Below are 25,481 nucleotides of genomic sequence, written 5' to 3'. Positions count from 1 at the left end.
GGAGATTCCACCACCTCCCAAGGGAGACCATTCCACTGTTGATCAGCAATTACTGTCAGAAAGTTCTCCCTGATGTTTAGTTGAAATCTACATTATTGTAACTTGAATCCACTTGTTTGGGTCCTTTCCTGCAGAGCAGGAGAAAACAAGCTTGAAGTTGCTCCATCTTCCATGTGACAGCCCTTGAGGTATTTTGAATATGACTTGTTTACTAGCTGAGGATAATGCGTCATGAATCTGCTGAAGTGAGATTTATGTTTATGCAGTAGAGTCTACATTAAATCTGTGTCTTGTAGGTGCCACAAAATATATGGTTGTTATTTCTTGGTATAATGTCTTCTTTTTGTATCACTCACAGTTAACAGAAATGGAACAACAGACAGCTGGTTTGTTGTTGTTTTTTGCAATTACAAATAGTGTGATGGAACATGTTTATGTAAATGTAAGTTCCACTGAAATTAATCTGGCTTCCAAATAAATGGGTTTAAATCTGGACTGAGAAACAATTAATGTATGCAGCCAAGTGCGAAGCTTTGCCCTTGCATACTGCAATCGCCATAAATAGGATTCTGGGCAAAGAAGTGTTGAGTTCAACTGCCAAGGGATATTGTGATTTCCGTGCATGTTGCCTTGGGGCTGAAATAAGGCCAGAAGCATTCATTACTCTTATAATCTATTGTATACTATATTATTTATGAAAGCAGGTCTCCAGCAGTAAAATTTCCTGATCTGCTTTGTGGCTTCCCTTTCTAAAATGATTTGATTTATTTAACACACCACTTGGTCAACAAACTTTGTTCATGACCTGGCATGACTCTGGTATTCGAATCCTGTGCTGATTGTGCCAAACTATTTAGTGGTTCTGTGATAGAGGCAAATATTTTCTGAGAACAAGGTTAAACATTTTTGTCTGTGATCAGAGATATTTTTGGATTTCAGCTTCCAAACCTTTTATGGAGGCAAAACTAAGAAGTGTGTGTGTGTGTTATATTTTGAAGTATTCAATAGCCTGAAATAAATGTCTAAGAAGCATAGTCTTATACTTCTAGTAATTCATTAGGAATTTTCGAATGCCAGTGAGCAGTCACTTTTGAGGGAGCTCTTTTTATTGTCTCTTTTACAGATGGGGAAATAAGATCGCCAGGAAGCAGGTGAAGAGGCGGAGGGGTCTTCCCATAGCTGTCAACTTTTCCCTTTTCGGAATAAGGGAATTTCCCTTAAAAAGGGGGGAAAGTTGGCAGCTGTGGGTCTTCCTTTCTGTTTCTCTTGACATTCCTGAGGGGGGAGAGCGAACCACAGCGCAGCCGTCTTGGGTGCAGGACTCCTTGGCTCCGGGGTGGCGGCGGCGGCGAGGGAGGGGGGGGTCGCCTCGACAAAGAAGGGCCGCCACCTCTTTACCGAGCTTTCGCCCTGGGCCCTCGCACCCTCGGCGCAATGCCCGCTGCTCCAGAGACCAGAGCAGAACCCTTTTACTGAAATGGTTTCCTCATGCGGGGCGGGCAGACGGTTGTTCCCGCCTCGCTCGCCTTCCGCGCTTTGCCCCTCCCGCCTCCTCTTTCTTGCCCTGCAAGGTGAGCGCCTCTCTGGCTCTCTCTCGGCCCCGCCCCCTGCGGAGAGCCGTCATCCAGGCCGCGCCCCCTCCTCCCGCAAGCCCCCCCCCCGCGGCCCGTCTCCCGTGCGCGCATGCGCCGGCTTCCCCGAGCCTCCTCCTCCTCCTCCTCCTCCTCACGCCGGAGGCGCCTGTGAGGAGCGGCGTCGAGGAGACCCGCCTGCGGGAAGGAGAGAGGGCGGCGGCAGCAGCAGCAGCAGCGCCATGGAGCTGGTCGGGGCGCAGCAGCAGGCGGGCCTGGCCGGGAGGAAGAGGCAGCCCAACCGCGAGAGGCCCGCCGCGGCCGAGGACGATGCCCTCAACCAGATCGCTCGCGAGGTGAGCGGCGGCGGCGGCGGGGGGGGGGGGGGAGGGAGGAGGGCGCGCCTGCCTGCCTGCCTGCCTGCCTGGCCTCCCGGAGGCGCTTCCCGCCTCTTTCCGCTCTTCTTCCTTCCCTCCCTCCCTCTCAGGGCGCCCGGGGCGGGGGAGCGGAGGCTGGGGCCGCGGCTGTCACCTCGGCCCCTCCCCTCCCCTCCCCTTTCACGTGGGAGCTGTCAGGTGCCGCTGGGGCCCCCCCCCCCATTTCTTCTCCCCCTCCTCCTATCAACTTCCGGGAGGCTGTTCTGGGGGGGGGGAGGGGTCCAGCCCAGTTGCGACCACGGCAGAAGAAGGGTTAATAAGCTCATTCATTTCCTCTTAATGTGTTCAATAAAGTTTGTAAACACAAAGTATTGTCTTCCAAGACGAAACCGTTTATCTTAGTGGCAGGGTTTAAATTAAAGGCAGCAGTCTCCCTTGTCTGGATCCATGACTGTGGGCGGCTGGTGTACACACAGACACACACACACAAACATTTGTATATTTAGTTTTATTTTGAGTACTGCATTTACACTGCACCTTTTCCCTTTAACATAGCTCAAGATGTCATGCATGGTTCTTCACACCCCTCTGCTCAAGCAATCCCCACAACAGCCCTGTGAGGCAGGTTGGGCTTGAGAGGCAGTGCCTTGCCCCATGGTCACCCAGTGAGCTCCAAGACCAAATGGGGATTTGACCTGGTCTTTCTCCTGCACTCCAGCCACTATGCCACACTGGCTCTCTGATCTGATTATTATAGTCACCAACCATTGTTCTTGTAGTTTATTTATCTTTTTATCGATATCTCACATTTCATCCAAAAAGATGAAGGAAGGCTTAACATTTTATGTATTTGGGTTCTGTATGTTGCTTCTTGTGTTCCATGGCCTCTGGACCTGCTACTTATTTACCTTTCCCTCTTTCTTTTGGTACCTTTCGGTATTATAATATATGATCTGCCGAAACACCACAGCAAACCTGTTGGTCTTTTAAAAAAGTTTCATATATCTATCAATTCTTTCTCTCATGGACATACAGTATATTGGTTCCTCAGTCTAACTTGAGGTGCTAAAGATCAGGAAAGAGGTGAGAGCTTCTGAAGCAACTGTTTTGACTGTTACTTCTTAACAGAGGTTTGATCTTTAGGAGGTGATCATGTTGAGCTCTGCACTGTGAGCTTTGCTCGCTCTTTTCTGTGCTGTTCTGCAACAACTTTTTTGGTGAGTTAAGTAACCTCAAGAGGGAAGTGGGAGATGAGGAAGTCGGTATCTGTACTGACTGTGTGGTGAGATGCTTGTCCTTTTTAAACTCGAAAATCGCAAGTACCAAGCCCTCCAGATGGTTTAGGTGGTTCCGCCCCCTCCCCACCCCTTTGTACATACTGTTGCTGTGTGAAGGAGGGAAAGAGAGAGAACTTCCTTTTCTGACATGTTCCTAAAGATGGTTCAACCCATATCCTTCTAACAGACTGCCCTGGCCTTATTGACCGCCAGCTTGATTTTTTGTCAAAACAAAATAAAAAAATAAAAAAATCCTTCCAGTAGCACCTGGAATAACATGTAACAATGCAGGCAGGAAAGTGATCCTTTGGTAACTCTTCTCTGCGTGCCATTGCCTGTAACTTTTATGTTCTTGTGAAACTCTTTAGACTTGAGTTTATGTTCAGATTGTAGTTTTAGGATATAGGAATTTTGTTAAGGAAGGGCAAAAGATTTCCCAGTTACAATGGATTTTGTTAGTAAATTGTGTTGAGGGTATGTTGGTGAACACTATGGAAACAAAGCTGCTTTTGTGTATCTGTAGATAGTTTACTCATTATTCAATCTGACTTGTATATTTGAGACTTTAAAAGTAAGGCATATGGTCATGTTACAGATTTAACCTGTGTGTGCTCCTATTTTTATATTGTTGAATTGTGTGCTTTAGTTTGCCTGCAAATCTGGATCAAACATTGATTTTGCATATTGGTTTGTAGGAACTCCATACTTCATTCAATGCATACCTTTCTAGATTTGGACAAAACAGCAATCTATTGTTTTATAGAAGGCACAAATGAAAGCTGGAAAAAAGGGAGTGTAAAGCCTGCTTGTAATAAGCAACAATGACTTCTCTAACTACAGCCAGTGAAGCCTTATTTCTTTGATACTGAGCAGGTTTGGATAGTGTGCAAATGCTCCATGAAGGTGAAAATAGGTGCTTTAAAGCCCTGGCATGTCATGTAACAGGTGATTGATTCAGGGCACACAGTTAGATCTCTCTCCCCCCACCACCACTTGTGGCTATATTCCCTTGAGAGAGTTTCCAGTTTCCATCTATCTTGAGCAAGTGTAATAGTAGCTGTAGCAAGGCAGCGATGATCTGAATGCATTGTTCCCAAGCTTAGTTGCTGTCTGTGGGAAAGTGAAAGTTCAGATAGTACTAATGCAGTGTAACATGTGGACATAATCTCAAATATTTGTATTTCAGAAATAATTAAAAATTCTCACCATTCAAAATGACCAAAATATTTATAACTCATCTTTCAACAAATAGTATCCAGAACAGCTAACGAAAAAGCTCAAAACAATAAAATGCATTAGTACTTTTACTAAAATACAAAATAAAACAACAATGAAGTACAGTCTAAAAGATTTTCAATATTGCCTCCCTCTTGAAATGCTCATCCAAAAAAGCCTGATTTAACTTGCTACTGAAAGGAACTATTTCCTAGTAAGCATACCATGTGAAAAACTTAAGTTAGGAACATAGGATGCAGCCTTATGTTGGGTCAGACAACTGTCCCATCTGACTCAGTATTGCCTACACAAACTGGCAGTAGCTTCCCAGGGTTTCTGGCAGGATTCCATCCCAGCCTTTCCCAAAGGTGCCATGAGTTGAACCTGACCTTGTGCATGCAAAGCAGCTGTTCTACGACTGAGTGATGGCCCTTCCTCAGACTCGTAAGCCAGGCTTCCTCAACCTCAGCCCTCCTGATGTTTTGGCCTACAACTCCCATGATCAGTGGTCAGGGATGATGGGAATTGTAGTCTCAAAACATCTGGAGGGCCGAGGTTGAGGAAGCCTGTTGTAAGCTTTCTGAACAGTTCTGATAATGCTAAATCTTCCCCAACTTTGTGCACATGAGATGTTAGCTAGCATGGCCATTGGTCAAGGATGATGGGAGTTGTAGTCCACAACATCTGGAGGGTACCGTGAGGGCTTGACTTAGTGCTATGTGAAATGGCCTTGCGTTTCATTGCCCCTGCTCTCATCTCTCCTCTGGCACAGCTGTGAGAAGGATAGCGGAAACATGCATTTTCAAGTACCTATCGAGTTTGTTAAATCAAAACTGGAAAGAAATGAAGTTAGTTTTAACAACTGTTTGTCTGAACAAGCAGAGTTCAAACCATGTTCTATGATCCCGGCTTGTTAGGATAAACTATAATTAAAACTAATCAAATTGACTAAAAGTTAAAACAATGCTCTGCAGTTGGTTGAAAACAGAAGTACCGGTAGATGCTTTCTGTACTCTTCTTTGCGGCTGGAGGTGGGCAGGATTGTGGCTTGGTACTGCATCTGAACCAGGCCACAGCTGAGCTGTATAGCAGCTTATGTATGTTAAGCCAGTTTGTACAGACTGCAGACAAATGGATATAGAATAGAATAGAGTAAATCTTTATTGTCATTGTCCCCTTCCGGGAACAACGAAATTCCTTGGTTGCTATATCAAAAGCTATATAAAAAGCTAAACCATGGTTTGTTTATATCAACTTGTTTTGTTCATGTGCATGAACTGAATTATGGTTTGTTTGCTCAACAAACCATTATCTAAAACCATTGTTTGAACTTGGCTTGTGAATCTGCTGGAGCTAACTGTAGTTTATTTTTTATGGTTTGGCACCCTGACTTAATCTAGTGTGCTCCATTGCTCAATTCTTACTTCCTGCCTGACTGCAGAGACATGAGGGGAAATTACCTCAAAAGCAAAACAGCTCACATGGCAAGGACTATTCATGTGTTCACAGACCTCCAGCCTGCCTCACTTTGCCTTGCAAAAGGTTCCTATCCCCACTCACCTCCTCAATGAGAAGGTTTCCTTACCCATTTTGGCTGGAGTTTGGAAAAAGATTAAATGGAGTGCCTGCCCTCTTATCCATATCTCACAATGGGTATATAACTACTTGCTCAGTCCTCATTGGGCTGTTTTTCATGAATTTTTCTTTTATTCCTTTGGTGGGTTTTTTGTGTTTCTTTGTATTTTCTGCAAATCTTGAGGTTTTTCCAACCCTTCTCTCTGACTATGTAAAGATAGGTAGACATTAAATCAATCAGTTCACGTTAGGATATATGATGCCAGCAGATGCAGTTGCACAGTATGATCCAAAAATGTCTCCCAAACACAGCCCCTCTCACCTGTGTTTCTGCACCCCTCCCATTCAATTTTATATCCTAAATATGCAAGTTATTGCTTAACACCTATTCTTCTGCTTGGCCAGGACTGACAATTTGTTGTGTACAGGGTGCCCCAAAAGTAGGTATACAATACATACATACTGTACCTATTCTTATTTACTGATATTGTGACTGATGAGAACTTGAGTCAAGAACAAAGAAAGAGGATTCTAAAGCAGTATGCCTACTTTGGGGCCACCCAAAAGTATTAACGTATGATTTTTATTAATAAGCGTGGTTACAGTGGGATGGCCTACAGAGGGGTTGGAGGGAAATGGTTAACAGGCCGAAAAGCCTTTATGGCAATAGGGTTTGAGGGAGAGGGGGAAATGCTGCAGGACTATGCTTTGCATCTTTGCATAGGAGCATGTGGACAGCGGCAGAACATCTCCCCAGGAGAATAAGGGAAGGGGTGCTGGCTGCCAAGAAGGGCTTCAGTTGAGCAGCTGGGTATTCTCAGATGAGGTGCAGACACAACAAACCAACATTAGTTAAAACAAACCACTGTTTATTTGAATGTCTGAGTTGGGTTCTAACTTATTCAGCAAATCGTGGTTAAAACAATCTATGGCCTAGTGTTCTGTCTAAATTAAAGTAAATCTCTGAATATTATCTGCATTGCATATTCATTGGAGGCTTTTGAAATGAATTACCGTAGTTAAGAGTGTTGGACTTGGGCTGAGCTGAAGTCCCAATGAATCTCACTGGCTGATGTTGGGCACATCACTTTGTCTCAGCCTAAACTTGCATCACAATAAGGAAAAATGGGATAACCACAAGGAACATTTCCCAAATTCAGATAACAATACAGTGGTACCTCAGGTTATAGACGCTTCAGGTTACAGACATCAGGTTACAAACTCCGCTAACCCAGAAATAACACTTCAGGTTAAGAACTTTGCTTCAGGATAAGAACATAAATTGTGCTGTGGTGGTGCAGCGGCAGCAGGAGGTCCCATTAGCTAAAGTGGTGCTTCAGGTTAAGAACAGTTTCAGGTTAAGAACGGACCTCCGGAACGAATTAAGTACATAACCAGAGGTACCATTGTTGTGCAGAAATGAACACTTGTAACAAGTGGTTTTTTTTTTAGTATACTAATTTATATTAGCATGACATGGTATAAACTTAGTATGCTATATCATTATGCTTCATGAAAGTAAGCCACACTGTGCTTATGAACACAAGTATACACACACACACACACACACACACACACACAAACACACACCCATATCGCCAAAGTTCACCAATTTAACACGGTTGGTAAAAAAGCCTTTCCCTAATTAGGAAGGCAATTAGCCAAGGTTTTGTATGAATATGAAGAATCATTTCTAATAGACCTTGGTTAACCAAGATCTTAGGGACCCAGGTGGCACTGTGGGTTAAACCACAGAGGCTAGGGCTTGCTGATCAGAAGGTCGGCAGTTCGAATCCCTGCCACGGGGTGAGCTCCCGTTGCTCGGTCCCAGCTCCTGCCCACCTAGCAGTTCGAAAGCACGTCAAAGTGCAAGTTGATAAATAGGGACCGCTCCAGCGGGAAGGTAAACGGCGTTTCCGTGCGCTGCCCTGGTTCGCCGGAAGCGGCTTTGTCATGCTGGCCACATGACCCGGAAGCTGTCTGGAGACAAACGCCGGCTCCCTCGGCCTATAGAGCGAGATGAGCGCCGCAACCCCAGAGTCGGACACGACTGGACCTGATGGTCAGGGGTCCCTTTACCTTTACCTAACCAAGATCTTTAGTACATACATAATATACAGGGCCATAAGTATGATTACAGGAAGATCTTGACCCAGTGCCCTATTTTTAATCTAATTTACTATTGTGTGATGTTTGTAGCAGTACATACTTTACCTTTATACTGAAATATACAACTGACTGTATTCTTTAACTAAAGTGATATGGCTCATAGGGTTGCAGAAGGGCCCTTCCTCTTTCTAGGTTTGTCTCCAGAACTAAGTGCTTTGGAACATTTGGAGTGTTTATGTGAACAATTTCCCATTCTTCCCGTTGTTTATATACTACTTTTTAAATGCTTGATGGAGGCCAATAAAGTTCAGGTAGAGTTTATTTGTTTCTGGGCTTGGTACGTCTTGCATCTACAGGATGTGAGAGCAGTTTTTAAAAGGAAATCAGTGTGAACAAATAAAAGGAAACTGTACAAATTACTTATGTTGCATAAAGTCAAGTTCTTACACAATACTAAGAAATTGCACTTAGTGTGGGAATTATACTTTAAAAATATATATTCTTATTAAAGATTTCTTGGTTTACAAAAGTATGCACAATGTTTCTTTTTTTCAAGTTACATTTTCTACAGATCAGTTTCATTTGTTGAGACATTAGTGTTACATTAGGAAGAAAAGGGGGAAAGAGGTGGAGGAGGGAATGGTGAGTGGGATGGGGTCAGGGGCAATGCTTCTATTCTACTTATTGTATGGGTGGGGTTTTGTGTCAGCATCACTTGTGTGGGTTTTCTTTACTATTCGCTTGTATTCCTTTGGTAGTGAGAGAAGTTGGGGTTGGCCTAGGGTGTGGTTGGTTGTCTTTGATTGGCAGTAGTGAAATTTGTTTTAATGTGTGAGTGGGGTGTGTTATGTGCTTGGATCAGGTTAGCCAGATTGATTCAAATGTTAGCGGGTTCTTGTCATTGTCTTGGTTGGGCTGTGTATGTGATAAAGGGTAACCATATTGGGGTGAAGGCATCTTCTTCTATTTGTCCCTGTGTCAGTTTCCGTTTGTTGGTTAGTTTTTCTAATAAGGTTGCTTCCCATGCTATTTGATACCATTGATCTATGTTTACACCTGACAGGTCTCTCCAGTGTCTGGCTATAATGTTTCTGGCTGCTGAGAGTAGGTGGGTTATGAGTTCTTTGTGTTGTGAGTGGGCATTATTGTCTTGGAAGATGTTTAGTAGGTCCAGTTCTGGGGTGACTTCTAATACTTGCTTAGTTATTTTGCATATTTCTTGTAAGATTTGGATTTTAGGACATTCCCACCACATGTGTAGGTATGTGCCTATGGAGGTGCATCCTCTCCAGCATTTTGGTGAGGTTCCTGGGCATATTAGTTTCCGTGGTGTTAGGTACCACCTGTAAGTGAGTTTCAGAGTAAGTGCTTTTCTTTTACCATATTTTTCGTTCCATAAGACACTTTTTCCATCCTAAAAAGTAAGGGAAAATGACTGTGTGTCTTATGGAGTGAAGGCACTGGACAACAACTGCAGTCGTGAGCGGAGGGATGCCTCTGCCGCCAGAGCCAGGGCTCCGGTCTGTCCCTTCTCCCCGGCTCGCTTTAAAGCAAGCAGAGCAAGAGCCGCTAGTGCCGCACACAGGGTTATAAAGGAAAATAAAGGAAGCCAAGTCTCACCAAAAGTGTCTATCCTTGAAGTGCCTTTAATTCCCCTTCTGTGATGAGTAAGGCATCATGATAGAGCCACATTCCAAATATTATTTAACCAGATTCCAATGGGGATTTCTATAGATTGTTTCCAATATTAGGCTATTGTTAATCAGGCTGCTCATAACAGGAAAAGGTACTTCTCAACCTTTTGACTAAGACCAAGTGTGGAAAGGAAGTATTAAAAAAAACCTACCAGCTGGTTGTTTGTAACTAACAGCCAGTGTGTGTGTGTGAATGACTTGTGGGCAATAGTGATAAAGAAGTTTCTTTTTCTTTTGGGCAGGGCTATTGTCTCTTCTTCCCAGGCTTTTATTAGGAATATGTACAGTTATGGATTTATATTGTTGCCTAATCTCTTCATCCCTACCCTTTCCACAATATCATGCACCATCATGGAAGGGATATGTTACACTTTTTGAGGCTTGGTTCACACACAAAACATATCTGTTCTGAATGGAAGTGTGGGTGCAGTACAGTTAAGTAATATCATTTTCAGCATGCTCTCCTTTGCATTCTGCCTATTGAATGGATACAGCTGTAGGTGCTGTAGAAGTATAAGTTGTTGTCTTTGCCTCCAAATATAGTTTACTCCTGGGATGTTGGTAATGATGGTGGTGCTGTTTTTGCTGCTTATATCATGCTCTTCCTCCTGAAGGAGCTCAGGGCAGCAAACCCAGCCAGAATAATAGGATTTAGGGCTGAATTATAGACCTGCTGGTATAGGGCTGTATATAAATTTAATAAATAATAAAATAATAATGTTCCCAAAGCTCTGCCTGGTTTACCCAAGTATGAGTTGGTAGAATGGATTGCACAATTGCTGAGACTGCAGGTGGCACTGAGCCTCTTGGGCTTGCCAATCGGAAGGTGGGCAGTTCGAGTCTGCGCGATGGGGTGAGCTCCCATTGCTTTGTCCCAGCTTCTGCCAACCTAGCAGTTCAAAAGCATGACAGTGCAAGTAGATAAATAGGTACCACTGTGGCAGGAAGGTAAACGGCGTATCTGTGCTCTCTGGCTTCTATCGCACTGTCCTGTTGCACCAGAAGCGGTTTAGTCATGCTGGCCACATGACCCAGAAAGCTGTCTGTGGACAAACACTGGTTCCCTCGGCCTGAAAGTGGAGATGAGCCCCATAGTCGCCTTTGACTGGACTTCTTCATCCAGGGGTCCTTTTCCTTTTTACCTGCAGGTGGTGGGTCATATTTTGAATGCTTCCTCTTTGCAAATTTTCTAGCTGCAATGTAGGCAAAAACCCAATTTTAGAAACTTTCTCCATGTTGTGATTTTTCTTCCTTGGTGGTGCATATATTTTCACAAGTGGTATTCTACCTGTAGGCTGAAGTGGCATTGTCCATTCTGCCATCTCATTCCACTGCTGCTGCTAATAATAATAATAGTAATAATAATTTATTACTTATACCTCGCCACTCTGGATAGCTCCCAACAGAATATTAAAAACACGGTAAAAAATCAAACATTCCTTAACAGGGCTGTCTTCAGATGTCTTCTAAAGAATGATGGGGGTGGAGACACTCCTTCAGGTATACTGGGCCGAGACCATTTAGGGCTTTAAAGGTCAGCACCAACACTTTGAATTGTGCTCAAAAATGTACTGGGAGCCAATGTAGGTCTTTCAGGGCTGGTGTTATATGGTCTTGGCAGCCACTCCCAGTCACCAGTCTAGCTGCTGCATTCTGGATTAATTGTAGTTTCTGGGTCACCTTCAAAGGTAGCCCCATGTAGAGTGCATTGCCATAGTCCAAGCGGGAGATAACAAGCGCGTGCACTACTCTGGCGAGACAGTCTGCAGGCAGGTAGAGTCTCACCCTGCGTACCAGATGGAGCTGGTGGACAGCTGCCCTGGACACAGAATTGACCTGCGCCTCCATGGACAGCTGTGAGTGCAAAATGACTCCCAGGCTACGCACCTGGTCCTTCCGGGGCACAGTTACCCCATTCAGGACCAGGGAGTCCTCCACACCCGCCCACCCCCTGTCCCCCCGTCCCCCAAAACAGTGCTTCAGTCTTGTTAGGATTCAACCTCAATCTGTTAGCCTTACTGTTTCAACATTCTGTACTTAAAAGCTTGGGCTTTGCATCCTTCTGCAGTAAGGATTATGAGTCTTGTTCAGCATAGTGTGCCACTCTGAAAATTTATTCTTAGCTACTGTCCTCAGGTCCTGTCTGAACATCTTTGTTATACACAATTAACCTTGTCTTTCATGTTCTCTATGCTTTATGCAGACATCTGGCCATGTCTGGGGGGCATGAAAAGGTCTTTTTTGATATGGCTTGTATGATCTCCAATGTTATACTAAAGTGGCAGTTTTTTTGGATTATACTTGGCTAATTAAAACTGTGCTATACCCCAAGCGGCATGCAACAAAGACATTACATTATAGGTGAATGCCATGTTTAGCAAGATTAGTTTTGGAGTGTAAGATGATACATTTAACACCTGTCCAGAGGTTCAGTTTCAACAGGAACTGTTATTGCTCCACAAATTTCATCGGTTTCATAATGTGAATTGTCTAACTTAAACTTTTTGTCCTCAATTCCACAAAACTATTCCTAGAGTGTCAGAAAGAAAGAAAGAAAGAAAGAAAGAGTGCTTGTCTCTGCCAGAGGTAGAGCAGCAGCCTGACAAGCACAGTATATAATCTGTGCTAGATGGACATGGTAACAGAACCTTAAAATAGCTCTCTGAAATAGCAGCTGCTGTCTGTTTTCTCTTAAACTTCTTTTATGAGAATGGTGGCTACTGGCAACAGGACATTAAAGAGAATTTACCTAAAAGATCATGCTTAAGTCTTCAGTTCTTTTTATCACATATGCTAAAAACTGGGTCAGAGAGAGAATGAATACAGTTGGCATTCTGACTTGGGCCATTCATAGTTGTTGCTTCATGTGAAACCTAAAGGGACTAAAGAAGTCCCTCTGGCACGAATATCTGGCTTTGGTAATGGCATAATCGGACACAGACAGCTACACCCAGATTTGTTTCTGGGCCACTTGATTATGATGCTTTCATTAATTTCCCCAAAACATATTGTGTGTGTGAAAGTAACCCCAATTCGGATACATTCCCCACTCAAATGTTCTCACTTAGGATGTTGATAGAGATATTTTGACAGGCTAGCTGAGCTCTCAATAACCTTTCTTGCTTCTCCTACTGAAATACCAGTAACAGTTTCAATAAAGACACTGCCACTGTACACTATAGCTGTTGGGATGTAAACCAGAAAAGGATGTATTGGGTCTTGCTAAAGAGGAATTTAAGTGCTTTGTATACATATAAGGAGGGACGTGGGTGGCGCTGTGGGTTAAACCACAGAGCCTAGGGCTTGCTGATCAGAAGGTTGGTGGTTCGAATCCCCGCGACAGGGTGAGTTCCCGTTGCTCAGTCCCAGCTCCTGCCTGCCTAGCAGTTCGAAAGCACATCAAAGTGCAAGTAGATAAATAGGTACCACTCCAGTGGGAAGGTAAACGGCGTTTCCGTGTGCTGCTCTGGTTCACCAGAAGCGGCTTAGTCATGCTGGCCACATGACCCGGAAGCTGTATGCCGGCTCCCTAATGGTCCCTTTACTTTTACTATACATATAAGGATAATTTTATTTAAAAACATTTCTATTTTAAGTTCCCCACCATTTGAAAAGGACTTTCAAACATTAGGGGGGGAATTATTATTATTATTATTATTATTATTATTATTATTATTATTATTATTATTATTATTATTATTTATACCCCTCCCATCTGGCTGGGTTTCCCCAGCCACTGTGGGTGGCTCCCAACCAAATATTAAACACCACTTGTTACAAGTGTTCATTTCTGTACGGCAATGGTATCTACCTCTGGTTACATATTTAATTCATTCCGGAGGTCCGTTCTTAACCTGAAACTGTTCTTAACCTGAAGCACCACTTTAGCTAATGGGACCTCCCGCTGCCGCTGTGTCGCCAGAGCACGATTTCTGTTCTTATCCTGAAGCAAAGTTCTTAACCTGAAGCGTTATTTCTGGGTTAGCGGAGTCTGTAACCTGAAGCGTATGTAACCCGAGGTACCACTGTAGTTTCCTTATGATACCCTGACATAATGTTTGGAGTTCCAAACTAATTTTTGCGTTCTTAGTATTTCATGTTCTTTACTGATAATCCAATGTCTGTGTGCATTGGGCCATAGTATAGCCTTTGAACCTTGTTGAGGTGAGACATTCATTCCCAGAAATACTGAACAAGTTACCAGAAGCTATTGGAAGTCACTGGAAGTTACCAGAAGCTGCTGAACTACTGGTTTGTTTACTGCAGATACAAAGTCAACACTAGAGCTGGGCGATATCTGGTTTTCAACATCATGATATATCACCAGCTAAGCATTGCGATATACCAATATATCACAGTGTCTGGAAAAACTGAACTATATAGGGTGGGCATGAAGATCCTGTGTGCGGGTGGTAAAAGGAGCAGCCATGAGATCCGTGGGGTGGAGATGGAGCATCCGGGAGAAGGAGCAGGCAGTCTTGGATAGGTGGGAGGTGGAGGCAGGGGCTTTGCGTCCCCAATTACTGCCCAGGGTGGGGCAGGTGCATAGAGGGGTAGTGCCACCACCTCTCTGAAGGAGGGATCCAGCAGGGGTGTGTGCTCAGTGTGTCTTTGCATGCAGGGAAGTGCACTCACAAGTTCTTCTTCTGCTTGCCCTACCCCCCACCCCCCAAAAGATGGGGGTTGCTGAGATAGAGATGCAGTCCTGGCATCTTCTCACAGTCACACAGAGTTTTGGGTTGAAAAAACTCTTTAACAGGTGGTTTGGCTGCAAGCACAAACCCCAACAAGTCTGGAGGTGATGTATCTTCCAGTACCGGTAACTTAAAAAAACAGGCATTTAAAGTAAGTTTTTTGAGTATATGGTTAGATTGAACTGATTTTATCTTCAGTGTATCTTTCAGCCTTACTGCATACCACTTAGAGTATATGACATCACATGGGGCTGGATGATACTTCTATTTATTGTCTGAAACTGGTACATTCACATCATCACGCTACCGGTTTCAGACTTTTTGAGCTGCTGATACAGTGCAGCTCCCACGCCACCACAATGTTATTGGCAACTCAAATTGCTTTTGCCCAGGTGGGTGGGCTGCACCTTTCCCCTTGGGATGGTTGGTTGCTCCAGGACATAAGATGGAGCCGGCCCGTTCAGGCAAAGGCAGACAGATGCCCAGAGCTGGAGAATGTGTTTCTCACACTCCATGTGCTTGGCTGCCAACTGCCTGCCTTCACCGGGGTGGGGGCTGCGTCTTTCCTCCCAGAGTGACCAACCACCCCAAGAGCAAAGAGACAGGTAGACACCTTTGAGGGAGCCCTGATGCCTCTCCAGCTCACATGCGTCCAGGCCAGCTCATGTGTGAGCCGGAGGGGCATCACAGGCTCTGCCCTCAGCTGAGCGATTCAAGAAAGCCCCAATGTCCTCTCATGGCTCAATCACTGTGTAAGGCTGGGCAATTGGCTGCTTCTTCTTCCCCTAAGATGTGGAGAAAGAAACAGCTGAAATACATATCGGACATCAGCATATATCAGCATATTGCAGTATTTAGCTGCTGATATACCATGATGTTGAAAACTAGATATTGCCCAGCTCTAGTGTAAAGCAGCATATAAATTGTTTAAATAAATGAACATGTATGGGCCCACCTTTAAAACTATTTGGATCTCATCCAGTCCATTATATTTATAAAACTATATCTGGCAGTAGCAATTAGTAGCTGTTAATAGTGCAGTGTGTTGCATTTGAAAATGGAGCAGAGAGTTGATATGTAATTCTGTTTCAAATTGGGCAAATCAGCATCAGAAACCCACGAAATGCTCACAATTGTGTATGGAGATGAAGCTGCAACTCGAAAGACAGAGTATGAGTGGTTTAAGCGTTTCCGTGAAAGGCGGCAACCCATCGAAAATGACCCTAGGTCTGCCAGACCATCGCCGAGCAGAATGGAGGCAAATGCCAACAGAGTTCACGAGTTATTGATGTGGGATCGGTGTTTGTCCGTCCAAATGATGGCAGAAGAATTGCATATTCAGCATGAAATCATTACTGAGTTGTCCCACTCTACATATTCTCCCGATCTGGCCCTGCCAGATTTCTTTCTTTTTCCAAAACTGAAATCTGCATTGAAAGGGCACAGATTTTCCAACATTTCACACGTCCAAGCTGCTGTGACGAGGGAACTGAAAGCAGTAGGAAAAGGACTTATCCAGAAGTTTCCAACAGCTCTAGAAACATTGTCAATGGTGCATTGTATCAGAGGGGGCCTACTTTGAAGGCCTGTAAGGTTGCATGTTCGAATATTTCTAGCTGTCCATTTTCTGTGACCATTCACCGAACTTTCTGGTCACACCTTGTATATTTGTATCCCACCTCTCCAACAATGTTGAGCTCAAAATGGCTTGCACGAACATTAAAAATTAGCAAGCATCAGAATCAATATAATCGTATCAAAAACACAAGAGTATAGAAATTAGGCAAAAAACAAACACATATCAATCGAAACAATTACTGCAATTCAGTGCAAATTCACAGTGATTCAAAATATCAGAATTCCTGAGCACCAACCATATGTCTCTATGGGAAGGGCTTCTTTACTTAGTGCAGCAGTATACTTCTGGCAGCAATATATTTTATAGTTTTTACTCTCAACTTCTTTTTCATCCTCAAAGAAGTCGATCACTTCTTTGTGCAGCTGGTTCTAGAGGATTGTCTACGATGAGTTTTCTCCATGTGGGGATATTTAAGGTAACTTCATTCCACATTCCCTTGGAGGAGTTCACTGGGTTCATTCTTCCTTTGATAAAGAGCCACGATACAAGAGCCATTGAGCTCTTCCCCTTCGGCTCACACCAAAAGGCTCACGTGAACATTTAAAGTTTCCTGGAGGGAAGGAGAACAGATAGCCCCACTGCTCCCTGACTAGGGACTTATTGGGAAACCATCTGAACCCATCTGCTTCTTGGAGCAGATCATTCCAATAAGTCTACAACTCCTGCAACCTCTATTAACTAGTTAAAATTAAAAAGAAACATTAAATGTCGCTGTGCTGATTGTCCCATATCATGAGCTGCATTTGGGCATTCTGCTTGTGTGTAAGCCCTACATGCAAGCAGGGAGAGCAGTGATAAATGCATCAAGCTTCACACAGACCCATCACCCTCCCAAGGCTAAGGTCTAAAATGGAGAGCCCCATTTGGGTAGCCTTTTAAAACATAAGGGAAGCTTCTGTGCGTAGATGAGGCTCCTCCGCTTCAAGCCATTTTTCATCCATGAGTTGGGTGGGTGATATAGGAGGTGGAGCGTGACACATTCTTCCCCCTGTCCCTGCTTGCATGTTGGTCTTGCACATAAGCAGAATGCTGGTCTAGTTTAAACATCTAGTGAAGAAAGATACTGATGCTGTAGGACGTGTTGTCAAATGAAGAGCAGTTCTGCAGGGGATATATTTTCTTTACTCTTCTCTTACCTGGAAGGACTGGTGTGCACTGCACAGTTGTTGCTGAGTTTGATTAAGGGAAGATGCCACTTTTAGCTATGTAGGGAATATCTCTTTCAATTCCCTCTCCTCTGGCTCTACTTACTGCATAGCTGAAGGTAGGCTTTTGGCTTGGCTGAAAGATTGCCTGAGATGGATCCATGAGTAAGTGCACATTCAGCTCTTGGGAGGACCCTGCTTAGTACAGACATTCTTCCATGCTTGCCTCAGCCTGCATGCCGTGACTCTCAGGTGACCAACTGGAGAGGCCTTTTAGCTGCCAAGTGCAGAGCAGAAATGAGATGTAGGAAAACATCTGAAGCTGGATTCATGTGTGATCTAATCTTCTGCTGGTAGTCCATGAATGATAACCCAGCAGCTGGGTGAACAGCTGTTGATGCACAAGAAAATTCTGTCGGGGGGCAGAGCTGAAGGTGAATGGGACCAGAGCCACCCCTCCTTTCTCTCTTTCTGGATGAGTGGAGGAAGGATAAAGAAATGAAAACTAGGGTCAACCTTTGAGGAGGCAAGGATGTGGCAGCAGAGGGTTGGTAGGAGCACAGCTGGGGATGTACCCAAATCAGTTTCCAGCCAGCCACAGGACTTTTGCTGCTCAAGGGCAATGCTTCTGATGGGGATGAGGGCAGCAAGCACTCCTTCCACCCCTCTGGACTGCCTCCTATTCTTCTTCACTCTCTTTTGCCCCAGGGCTCAGCAAGGTTTGCCATCTTGATTTGCTTCCCTGTTTGTACCACTCCAGGCTCACCAAATAGCCTTATATGGCCACAGCCCCCTGTGTCAATGCATAAACAGTAAGAGTGAGCCCACAGAATCCAGAGAGATGAAATTAGATAAGAGGTTTTCAACCTTTTTGTGTCCATGGCTCCCTTGACCAACTACGTTCTTTCTGCTGCGCCCCTGTGGGACTCAGGAGCCCAGTTATGTCACCCTTTGCCTGCAGAGCTGGCAGCCTCTTGCCCTTTTTCAAACACCCTTCCTTGTAGAGTGTTCCCTCAGCCTCCTCTCCCCAATCCTTGGGAGTTCTCCAGGCAGCCGCTGCAGCCACCCTTGGACTCTGAGCCGCCTCAGCTCCTGGCAAGCAGCACACCCTGAAATCACTGAATTAGATAGATGAAGACTACTCCTGGCACGTTCTCAACTGACTACTCAAAAAGATGCTGAAGGAATACCGTGTAAAGGTGATTAGTTGTAAAGTGGTTGCTTTGCCATGATGTATCTTGGTTCCATATGCCTAACAGCAAACTCAGTAGTTAAACACCCCGTCTGCCTTCACCCTCGTGTTATCGCCATGCAGTCTTTTATGGAGCAAACTTTAATGGGGTCAGTCTGCGTGGGGAATCAAATTGAGACAGGAGAATAAGAGATAATTTACTTCTATTTCTCAAGTGTAAAACAGGAGGCTGGGCATGCAGTTTCTCAGTATTCCCGAGTTCTCTTCTGCGTTGCTTATTAGGTGCCAATCTTATTTTCTGACTTACGACATTTATATCAAACTTTAATAGGGCTGTCCAAAATGAGAATATTATTTTTGAAGTGTAAAATCCTGCCAGGACTTTGATGAATGGGCTTTATGAACAGGCATACAATTAGGACTATCTCCCTGAAGTAAAAAAAAAAATATTAAATTAAATTAAATTAATCATGGGATTCATTTTTAATGAGCTTTCCAGTGCATGGACTTCTGAATAACTGAGTTAAAAGAACATAAAGTCTTAAAAGAAATGACACCTATTAATCCATGGAAGCTTCTGCTCAGTTAGATGTTGTAATCCCATCCCACACACACAAGCTGTCCAGTCTCTTCTGTTTCTTGATTGGCTGGATCATTCAGTATAGCTCGTGTGAGAGTTGCAATTTCTTGAATTTTGACTGCACTATAGTTTTCATGGATCTGGCTGCTGGGTGACAGAATAACAGAAGACTTCATTTAAATAAAATGCCAGGGAGGCAATAAGAGTGGGTTGTGGAGTTCTGCCCATCTCAGGTGGTGGTTAGGTGAAGCAGGTAGGCTTTTTCTTATCAGTGAATGGCTAAGAATATAGAGCTATAACGGTCAGGCATTAAGCAATATCTCCGCTATGTTGATTAAGCTGTGATTTAGAGGTTTTAGGAAGAAAAAGATACACAGAGTCATGCCTGAAATTTTTAATGGGTAGCATTATTAATCTATAAATGTTCTGCACTATGTATTAACATTTTGAATGAGGGGTTGATTGATATTATGAAAACCATTTATTTCTTTCAGCTCTGTGGAAGACTGTGCCATGATTGTAACAAGATAGGCTGAGCTGAAATTATACACAATTTCTGAAGGAGCTAGAAGATAGTCCTGGTTAACATAACAGTCGAAAGCCAGCACAGCTAGTACTTCTAGTTGTGTTAGGTACAGTATGGTGCTTTGTAAGTTTCCATGGGAATCTGGTTTGGGCATAAAGACAGGGCTTAACATGCTTAAATGGTAAACATTGGCTGTGGCAGTTGTGTTGGTATCTGCATAGATCCCAACTTGGTTTGGGGTCTGGTTGTCCCTTTTTGCAAAAAACAGTTACATTTGTCCCATTTTTCTAAAACAGCTACATTTCTTTGTGTCTTTTCTTGTGCTGATAAACTGCAAGGAGTATAAATCTGTACCTCTAAATTGCAGGCACTGTAACGGTATACAGTGGTACCTCGGTTCTTGAACGTCTCGGTTGACGAACATTTCGGAACCTGAACACCGAAAACCCGGAAGTAAATGCTTCAGTTTGCGAACGCAATACAACAAAACCAAAACACCAAACCAGCTTACAAATATAAAGGACAATTTTACTTAGTTAAGCAAACTAAAATGCAAATATAAAGGACAATTTTACTTAGTTAAGCAAAATAAAGTGCAACGTGCATGACAAAGCCTGGAGATACTTAAAACATACAGTCAACTAGTGGCACAACTCTGCCAATAATGTGTATAATGATAGTGTCGTAGCACAGTAAAAAGGTAAAGATACCCCTGACCGTTAGGCCCAGTCGTGGATGACTCTGGGGTTGCGGCACTCATCTCGCACTATAGGCCGATGGAGCCGGTGTTTGTCCACAGACAGCTTGTTTGTCCATGTGGCCAGCATGACTAAGCTGCTTCTGGCGAACCAGAGCAGTGCACGGAAACATTGTTTAACTTCCCACCGGAGCGGTACCAATTTACTCGCACTTTGACGTGCTTTTGAACTGCTAGGTTGGCAGGAGCTGGGACTGAACAACGGGAGCTCACCCTGTTGTGGGGATTCTAACCGCCAACCTTCTGATCGGCAAGCCCTAGGCTCAGTGGTTAACTTTAGACCACGGCGCCACCCGTGTCGTTGTCATAGCACAGTAGAAACAAACAAAAAGTTCTGCAGATAGTTATCTACTGGAAGCGCAAAGTCGTGTAAGTGGGACCTCAGCAGCTATGAGGCAGTTTTGGTTAAGGAGATGCTGGTAATGATCTTTCCAGCTCAATGCAATAGGTTCTTTATATTTTAGAAGTGTGGTACCGTCTGTTGGGTGTAGGGGGCATATGCCATGATTTATTGGCTCATAGATGGTCTTTGTGACTTTAAAGAAACTCTATGCATCATGAGTGTCAGCTAAGTGCTGGATCTCTTGAGCTTTATTTATCAACCAGGTGTTTTTTAGTTCCCTGGTTCTTCATTGAACCTCAGCTTTAGCATTGGCATAGGTTTTTTTCCTTAGTGGCACAGTTTCTATCTCTTTGCCAGATCTGAAAGGCCTTCCTTTTCTTGTCAATAATGCGTTCAATCTCACTATCATTCTCATCAAACCAGTCCTGGTGTTTCTTGGTTTGGTATCCAATGGTTTGTTCACAGGCTGCAATAATGGATGTTTTTAGCTTGGTCCAGTGTTCCTCGGTGTTATCAGGGAATTCTGAAAGCAGATGGTCTGTAAGAGTTGTTTGGAAGCAATCCTGCTTAATTGGACCTTGAAAGGCTTGAGTGTTCATTTTGTGCCTTGGTTTCCATCCTTGAAGCCTGTGTTGAGGTATAATCTTGATAGTCACCATGAAACGTATGAGAGCCAGTGTGGTGTAGTGGTTAAGAGCGGCAGACTCGTAATCTGGGGAACCGGGTTTGTGTCTCCGCTCCTCCACATGCAGCTGCTGGGTGACCTTGCGCTAGTCACACTTCTTTGAAGTCTCTCAGCCCCACTTACCTCATAGAGTTTTTGTTGTGGGGGAGGAAGGGAAAGGAGAATGTTAGCCGCTTTGAGACTCCTTCGGGTAGTGAAAAGCGGGATATCAAATCCAAACTCTTCTTCTTCTTCTTCTTCTTCTTCTTCTTCTTCTTCTTCTTCTTCTTCTTCTTCCTCCTCCCTGTAATCGGTGACCTGTCCAGCAGTCGTTGGCACTCGTCATAGCTCTGGTAAGGAGCACATCACGGTGATCTTCAGCTTGGACTATTACATAGTTTAAGAAGTGCCAGTGGTTTGACTGAGGGTGCCTTCATGATGTTTTTATTTATTTTTTTGTCGAAAGGGTGTGTTGGTAATAACAAAGTTTTGCGCTGCACATATAGTCAAAAGTAAGATTCTGTTCTGGTTGCTGTTGCCAATTCCATTTTTCCCAATAGCTCCAGGCCACAGATTGAAATCTCACCCAACTCTTGCATTACAATTTCCCAGGAGGATAATTTTATCCTCCTTAGGCTTCTCTGATAGAATGGCATCCAGCTGAGAATAAATAATAATTTCTTTAATATAATAAATAAATTTCTTTAATATCTTCATTGGCATCCAATGTTGATGCATAAGCGCTTAAAATAGTAGCCTATTGGTTTTTTGTGAGTTTTATTCGAAGGGTTGAAAGTTGCTTATTAATGCCGGTACAGACTTCTGACAAAGAGCTTCACAAGATTATTTTTGATAGCGAAGCGTACTCCATGTATTCAGTGTTCTTGTTCAGGTAGAGCTTTCCAGAAGAATGTGTAACCTCCTCTTTCTTCCTTCAGTTGTCCCTCTCCTGCTCTTCGAGTTTCTTGAAGCGCTGTAATATCAATGTTAAAACGTCGCAGCTCTCTTGCAGTGATGGCAGTTCTGCGTTCAGGATGCTCATTATCTGTGTTATCCAACAAAGCAGACATTGTCTGTCCTGAATCTTCCAACATTCGGTTTCATCAGATGGATCTGCATTCCAGGATTATGGGAAAGTTTGAAGCAAAATTTCTCCACTTTCTCTATATGATGCACAATTTTATAAACTTTCTAAAGTCCCAAATGTTGACAACTTTCCTCCAGCCTCTTGACCATTTTGGTTGCCATTTTTCTGCACCTTTTTCCAGCTCTACAATATTCTTTTTAAGATGTGGTGATCTGAACTGTACACAGTATTCCAAGTGTGAGTGTATACCATATGTTTGTATAATGGCATTATGATATTGGCTGTTATGATATTGATCAAAATACTTTTCTGGTCAATCACTGCCAGTTCAGACTCCATTAGTATATATGTGAAGTTTATATATATATATGTCTGTGTGTGTGTGTATTGTCACCAACTTTAGAAATTGTAGGTGAATGAGTTGTTGTACTTGAGGTTGGTCTGAATCATTTCATTTATCGTTTAGGTCAATAACAATTGACGGGTGTGGTATGGACTTAGTGAGCCATAAACTTTAGCCCTAGTTGGCGCATGTTGCATGAGACCTTCCTTCCTGTGGTACTTAACCCTATTTTTAAAAGTTTTTAGAAGGAATGTTACATTCTGCTGTTGTACTTTTAATTTAGTAGTATATTATGTTCAGTTGTACTTAAGGAAGCAGGCTTTGGACCTCTTCCAGTGTTGTTAGTAAGGGTGAAAATTTGCTTGAGCACCACTTTCCCATCCCAAAACATGAGGTGAAAGTAACACCTGGTCCTGGCGCCACCACATCTTATCTGAACACTTTTATCTCAGTTATGCCATAACTTGAACCTCTTCTCCCATTCTTCTGGGGATAGATTGAGGGGATCGGGGATGTATTGGCCTCGTTCTGACACTATGATCCTTGGCATATAAATCATGGTATATCAACGCAAGGGCAATCTGTGTAAAATCCTAAACACCACCTCCTTTTGTCTTCCTCCTCTTCCTCCCTTCCCTTGTGTATCTAACTCTGGTGGTTCTATCCTGGCTTATTGAAACAGTCTCCTGTGATGCCCAGACTCTTAAACTGTGGTTGAATTGCCATCCTGCTTCCATATCCTAGCTTGTAAAGCAGTGATTTAAACCAGTGTTCCTCAACCTTGGATCCCCAGATATTTTTGGCCTACAACTCCCATCATCCATAGCTAGCAGGACCAGTGGCCATGGATGATGGGAGTTGTAGGCCAAAAACATCTGGGGGCCCAAGTTTGACGAACACTGATTTAAACCACATTCTTACACTTAGGACAACACTAAAAAAACTGTTGTTAAGCAAGTGTAAAGTGCCAAAGCTAGGTACACAAATGGAGGAGGGGCACGTAGCTCATTCTTGGGCTAATAAACATGGTTCATTGGCTCCAAATTATCACGTCTGGACCAGATCATTGTCTCCACATCTGAGTCAGATGTCACTTCCTAAGGGAAAGAGGGTGTATGACAGGGTTAAGATTTCTTCCTGGTAAGGTGAGGCTACACACGGCCTATGGTGTGCAACCTAGACTATATCAGCATTGAATGACCCCCCTCCCCTGCTAGAAGTTACGTTCCTCATCCAAACCATCAAGTGAGAATATTGCAATGGAAGGTTTTTCAGGTCTTGTGAGTGTTGTGTTGGAAAAATATATTTTGGAAATTAGTGTCACATCACAACTGCCCTCAGAAAACACATTGTTTAAGAACCATTTTTACATTTGTGTTGACTAAGCAGTTGTTTTACTGCCTGAATTACTTATTAGAGCAAAATATTTTTTGCCTAAGTTCTGGAAATTTTATATTTTCATTTAACAAAGTAACATATAGCATCGGTGACTATGGAAAGTAAAATGGAAAATCTGTTAATTAGACAAAGGATGACCCTTTACTTTTCCTACCCAGCTTTTGTTAAACTTGTGCTTTGATCCTTTGGACTTAACTATAGAGAGAGTATATCTGTGAGATTTGCCTTGCCCTATATATGTGCACTCAACCTCTTTGATCTGCGGGGCTGGCACTGTTACAGGTGCCACTCAATATCAATTCTGCAAGTGTAAGAAATGGGTCTTTTTAGTGTGGCAGCCCCCATGCTTTGGCGCTCCCTGCCTGTCTGGCAGGTGCCTTCACAGAACTCTTTATGCACCTGCTTAAAACACTATTTAGGCAAGCTTACTCAGATATGTAGGATGTTGATTTTTGTCTTAATCTATTTTCATTTAATTTTTTTAAATTTAATTACTCTGAATGTTTTAAATCATTGATTTTAATTGTTTTTATTGATAATTTTATTGTTTTTTGTAAACCATTTTGAGGTTTTTCCTACAATTAGTGGTATGTAAACGTTATGAAATAAATAACTAAATAGGATCTGTGGGCATCTTAGTGGGTATATTGGGACCTATAGCTAGCTTTACAGGCTATTGTTAATTGTATGCAAAAATGCTGGAGGGGTTGCTGCAAATACACGAGACTGGACTATATACCAGCTCTCTTTTGTATTGAATTCCCTGCACCTGATCTGAATGATGCTATACACACTTCTATATACACAAGATTGGTCCATGCTGTTCTGTACTCATGTTCTTTGATCACCACTGTGCTTACAATCACTATTGCCTACTGAAATTGTCACCTCAGCAGGCATTGAGAGAGTGGGATTAACCCCGTGCTTGCCACCCTAACTATAAATACAGAATGGGCATTTTAAAGGGCATCACTGTAATCAAGTTTGATTTTTTTTTTTAGTGTGTTGTTCAGATCACTTAATTTAAATTGCTATATAGCACAATGGGAGACATCCCATTCTGTTCTTGTTGATAACCTCTTCTAGGATAACAATGGCAATGGGACAAAATACATGAGAAGTGCACACTTGTAGATGTGTTGTGAGTGTTTTGAAAAATGTCCACTGTTAAAAAAAGAAGCCTCCAATTTTGCTGTTTTTTTACGCCCATTTTAAAAATGCTTTTTGTGCACTTGTGGAACAGCAACAGTAAACATTAACATCAGTGTTATTCTAAAAGCATTGCATTATACTGT

At 43.2% G+C, this 25,481-nt stretch overlaps 1 protein-coding gene across 19 annotated transcripts in view; it reads left to right on the top strand.

The window, feature by feature from the left end:
- Positions 1-1,768: 1,768 nt before the first annotated feature.
- Positions 1,769-25,481, top strand: part of LRRFIP1 (LRR binding FLII interacting protein 1) — a 114,901-nt gene continuing 91,188 nt past the window's right edge. For 17 of the 19 annotated variants that reach the window (XM_033171294.1, XM_033171251.1, XM_033171301.1 and 14 more), the window contains exon 1: positions 1,769-1,927. In XM_033171294.1, the coding sequence (XP_033027185.1) occupies positions 1,814-1,927 (114 nt within the window). In that variant the 5' untranslated portion in view covers positions 1,769-1,813. The remainder of the gene's footprint in view (positions 1,928-25,481) is intronic. The other 2 variants (XM_033171303.1, XM_033171302.1) reach the window with 2 other exon arrangements.

The sequence above is a fragment of the Lacerta agilis genome, chromosome 1 (assembly GCF_009819535.1).
Source record: "Lacerta agilis isolate rLacAgi1 chromosome 1, rLacAgi1.pri, whole genome shotgun sequence".
NCBI lineage: Eukaryota > Metazoa > Chordata > Lepidosauria > Squamata > Lacertidae > Lacerta > Lacerta agilis.
The sequence above is the reverse complement of the archived record's forward strand: the minus strand, read 5'-3'. Positions and strand labels throughout refer to the sequence as shown.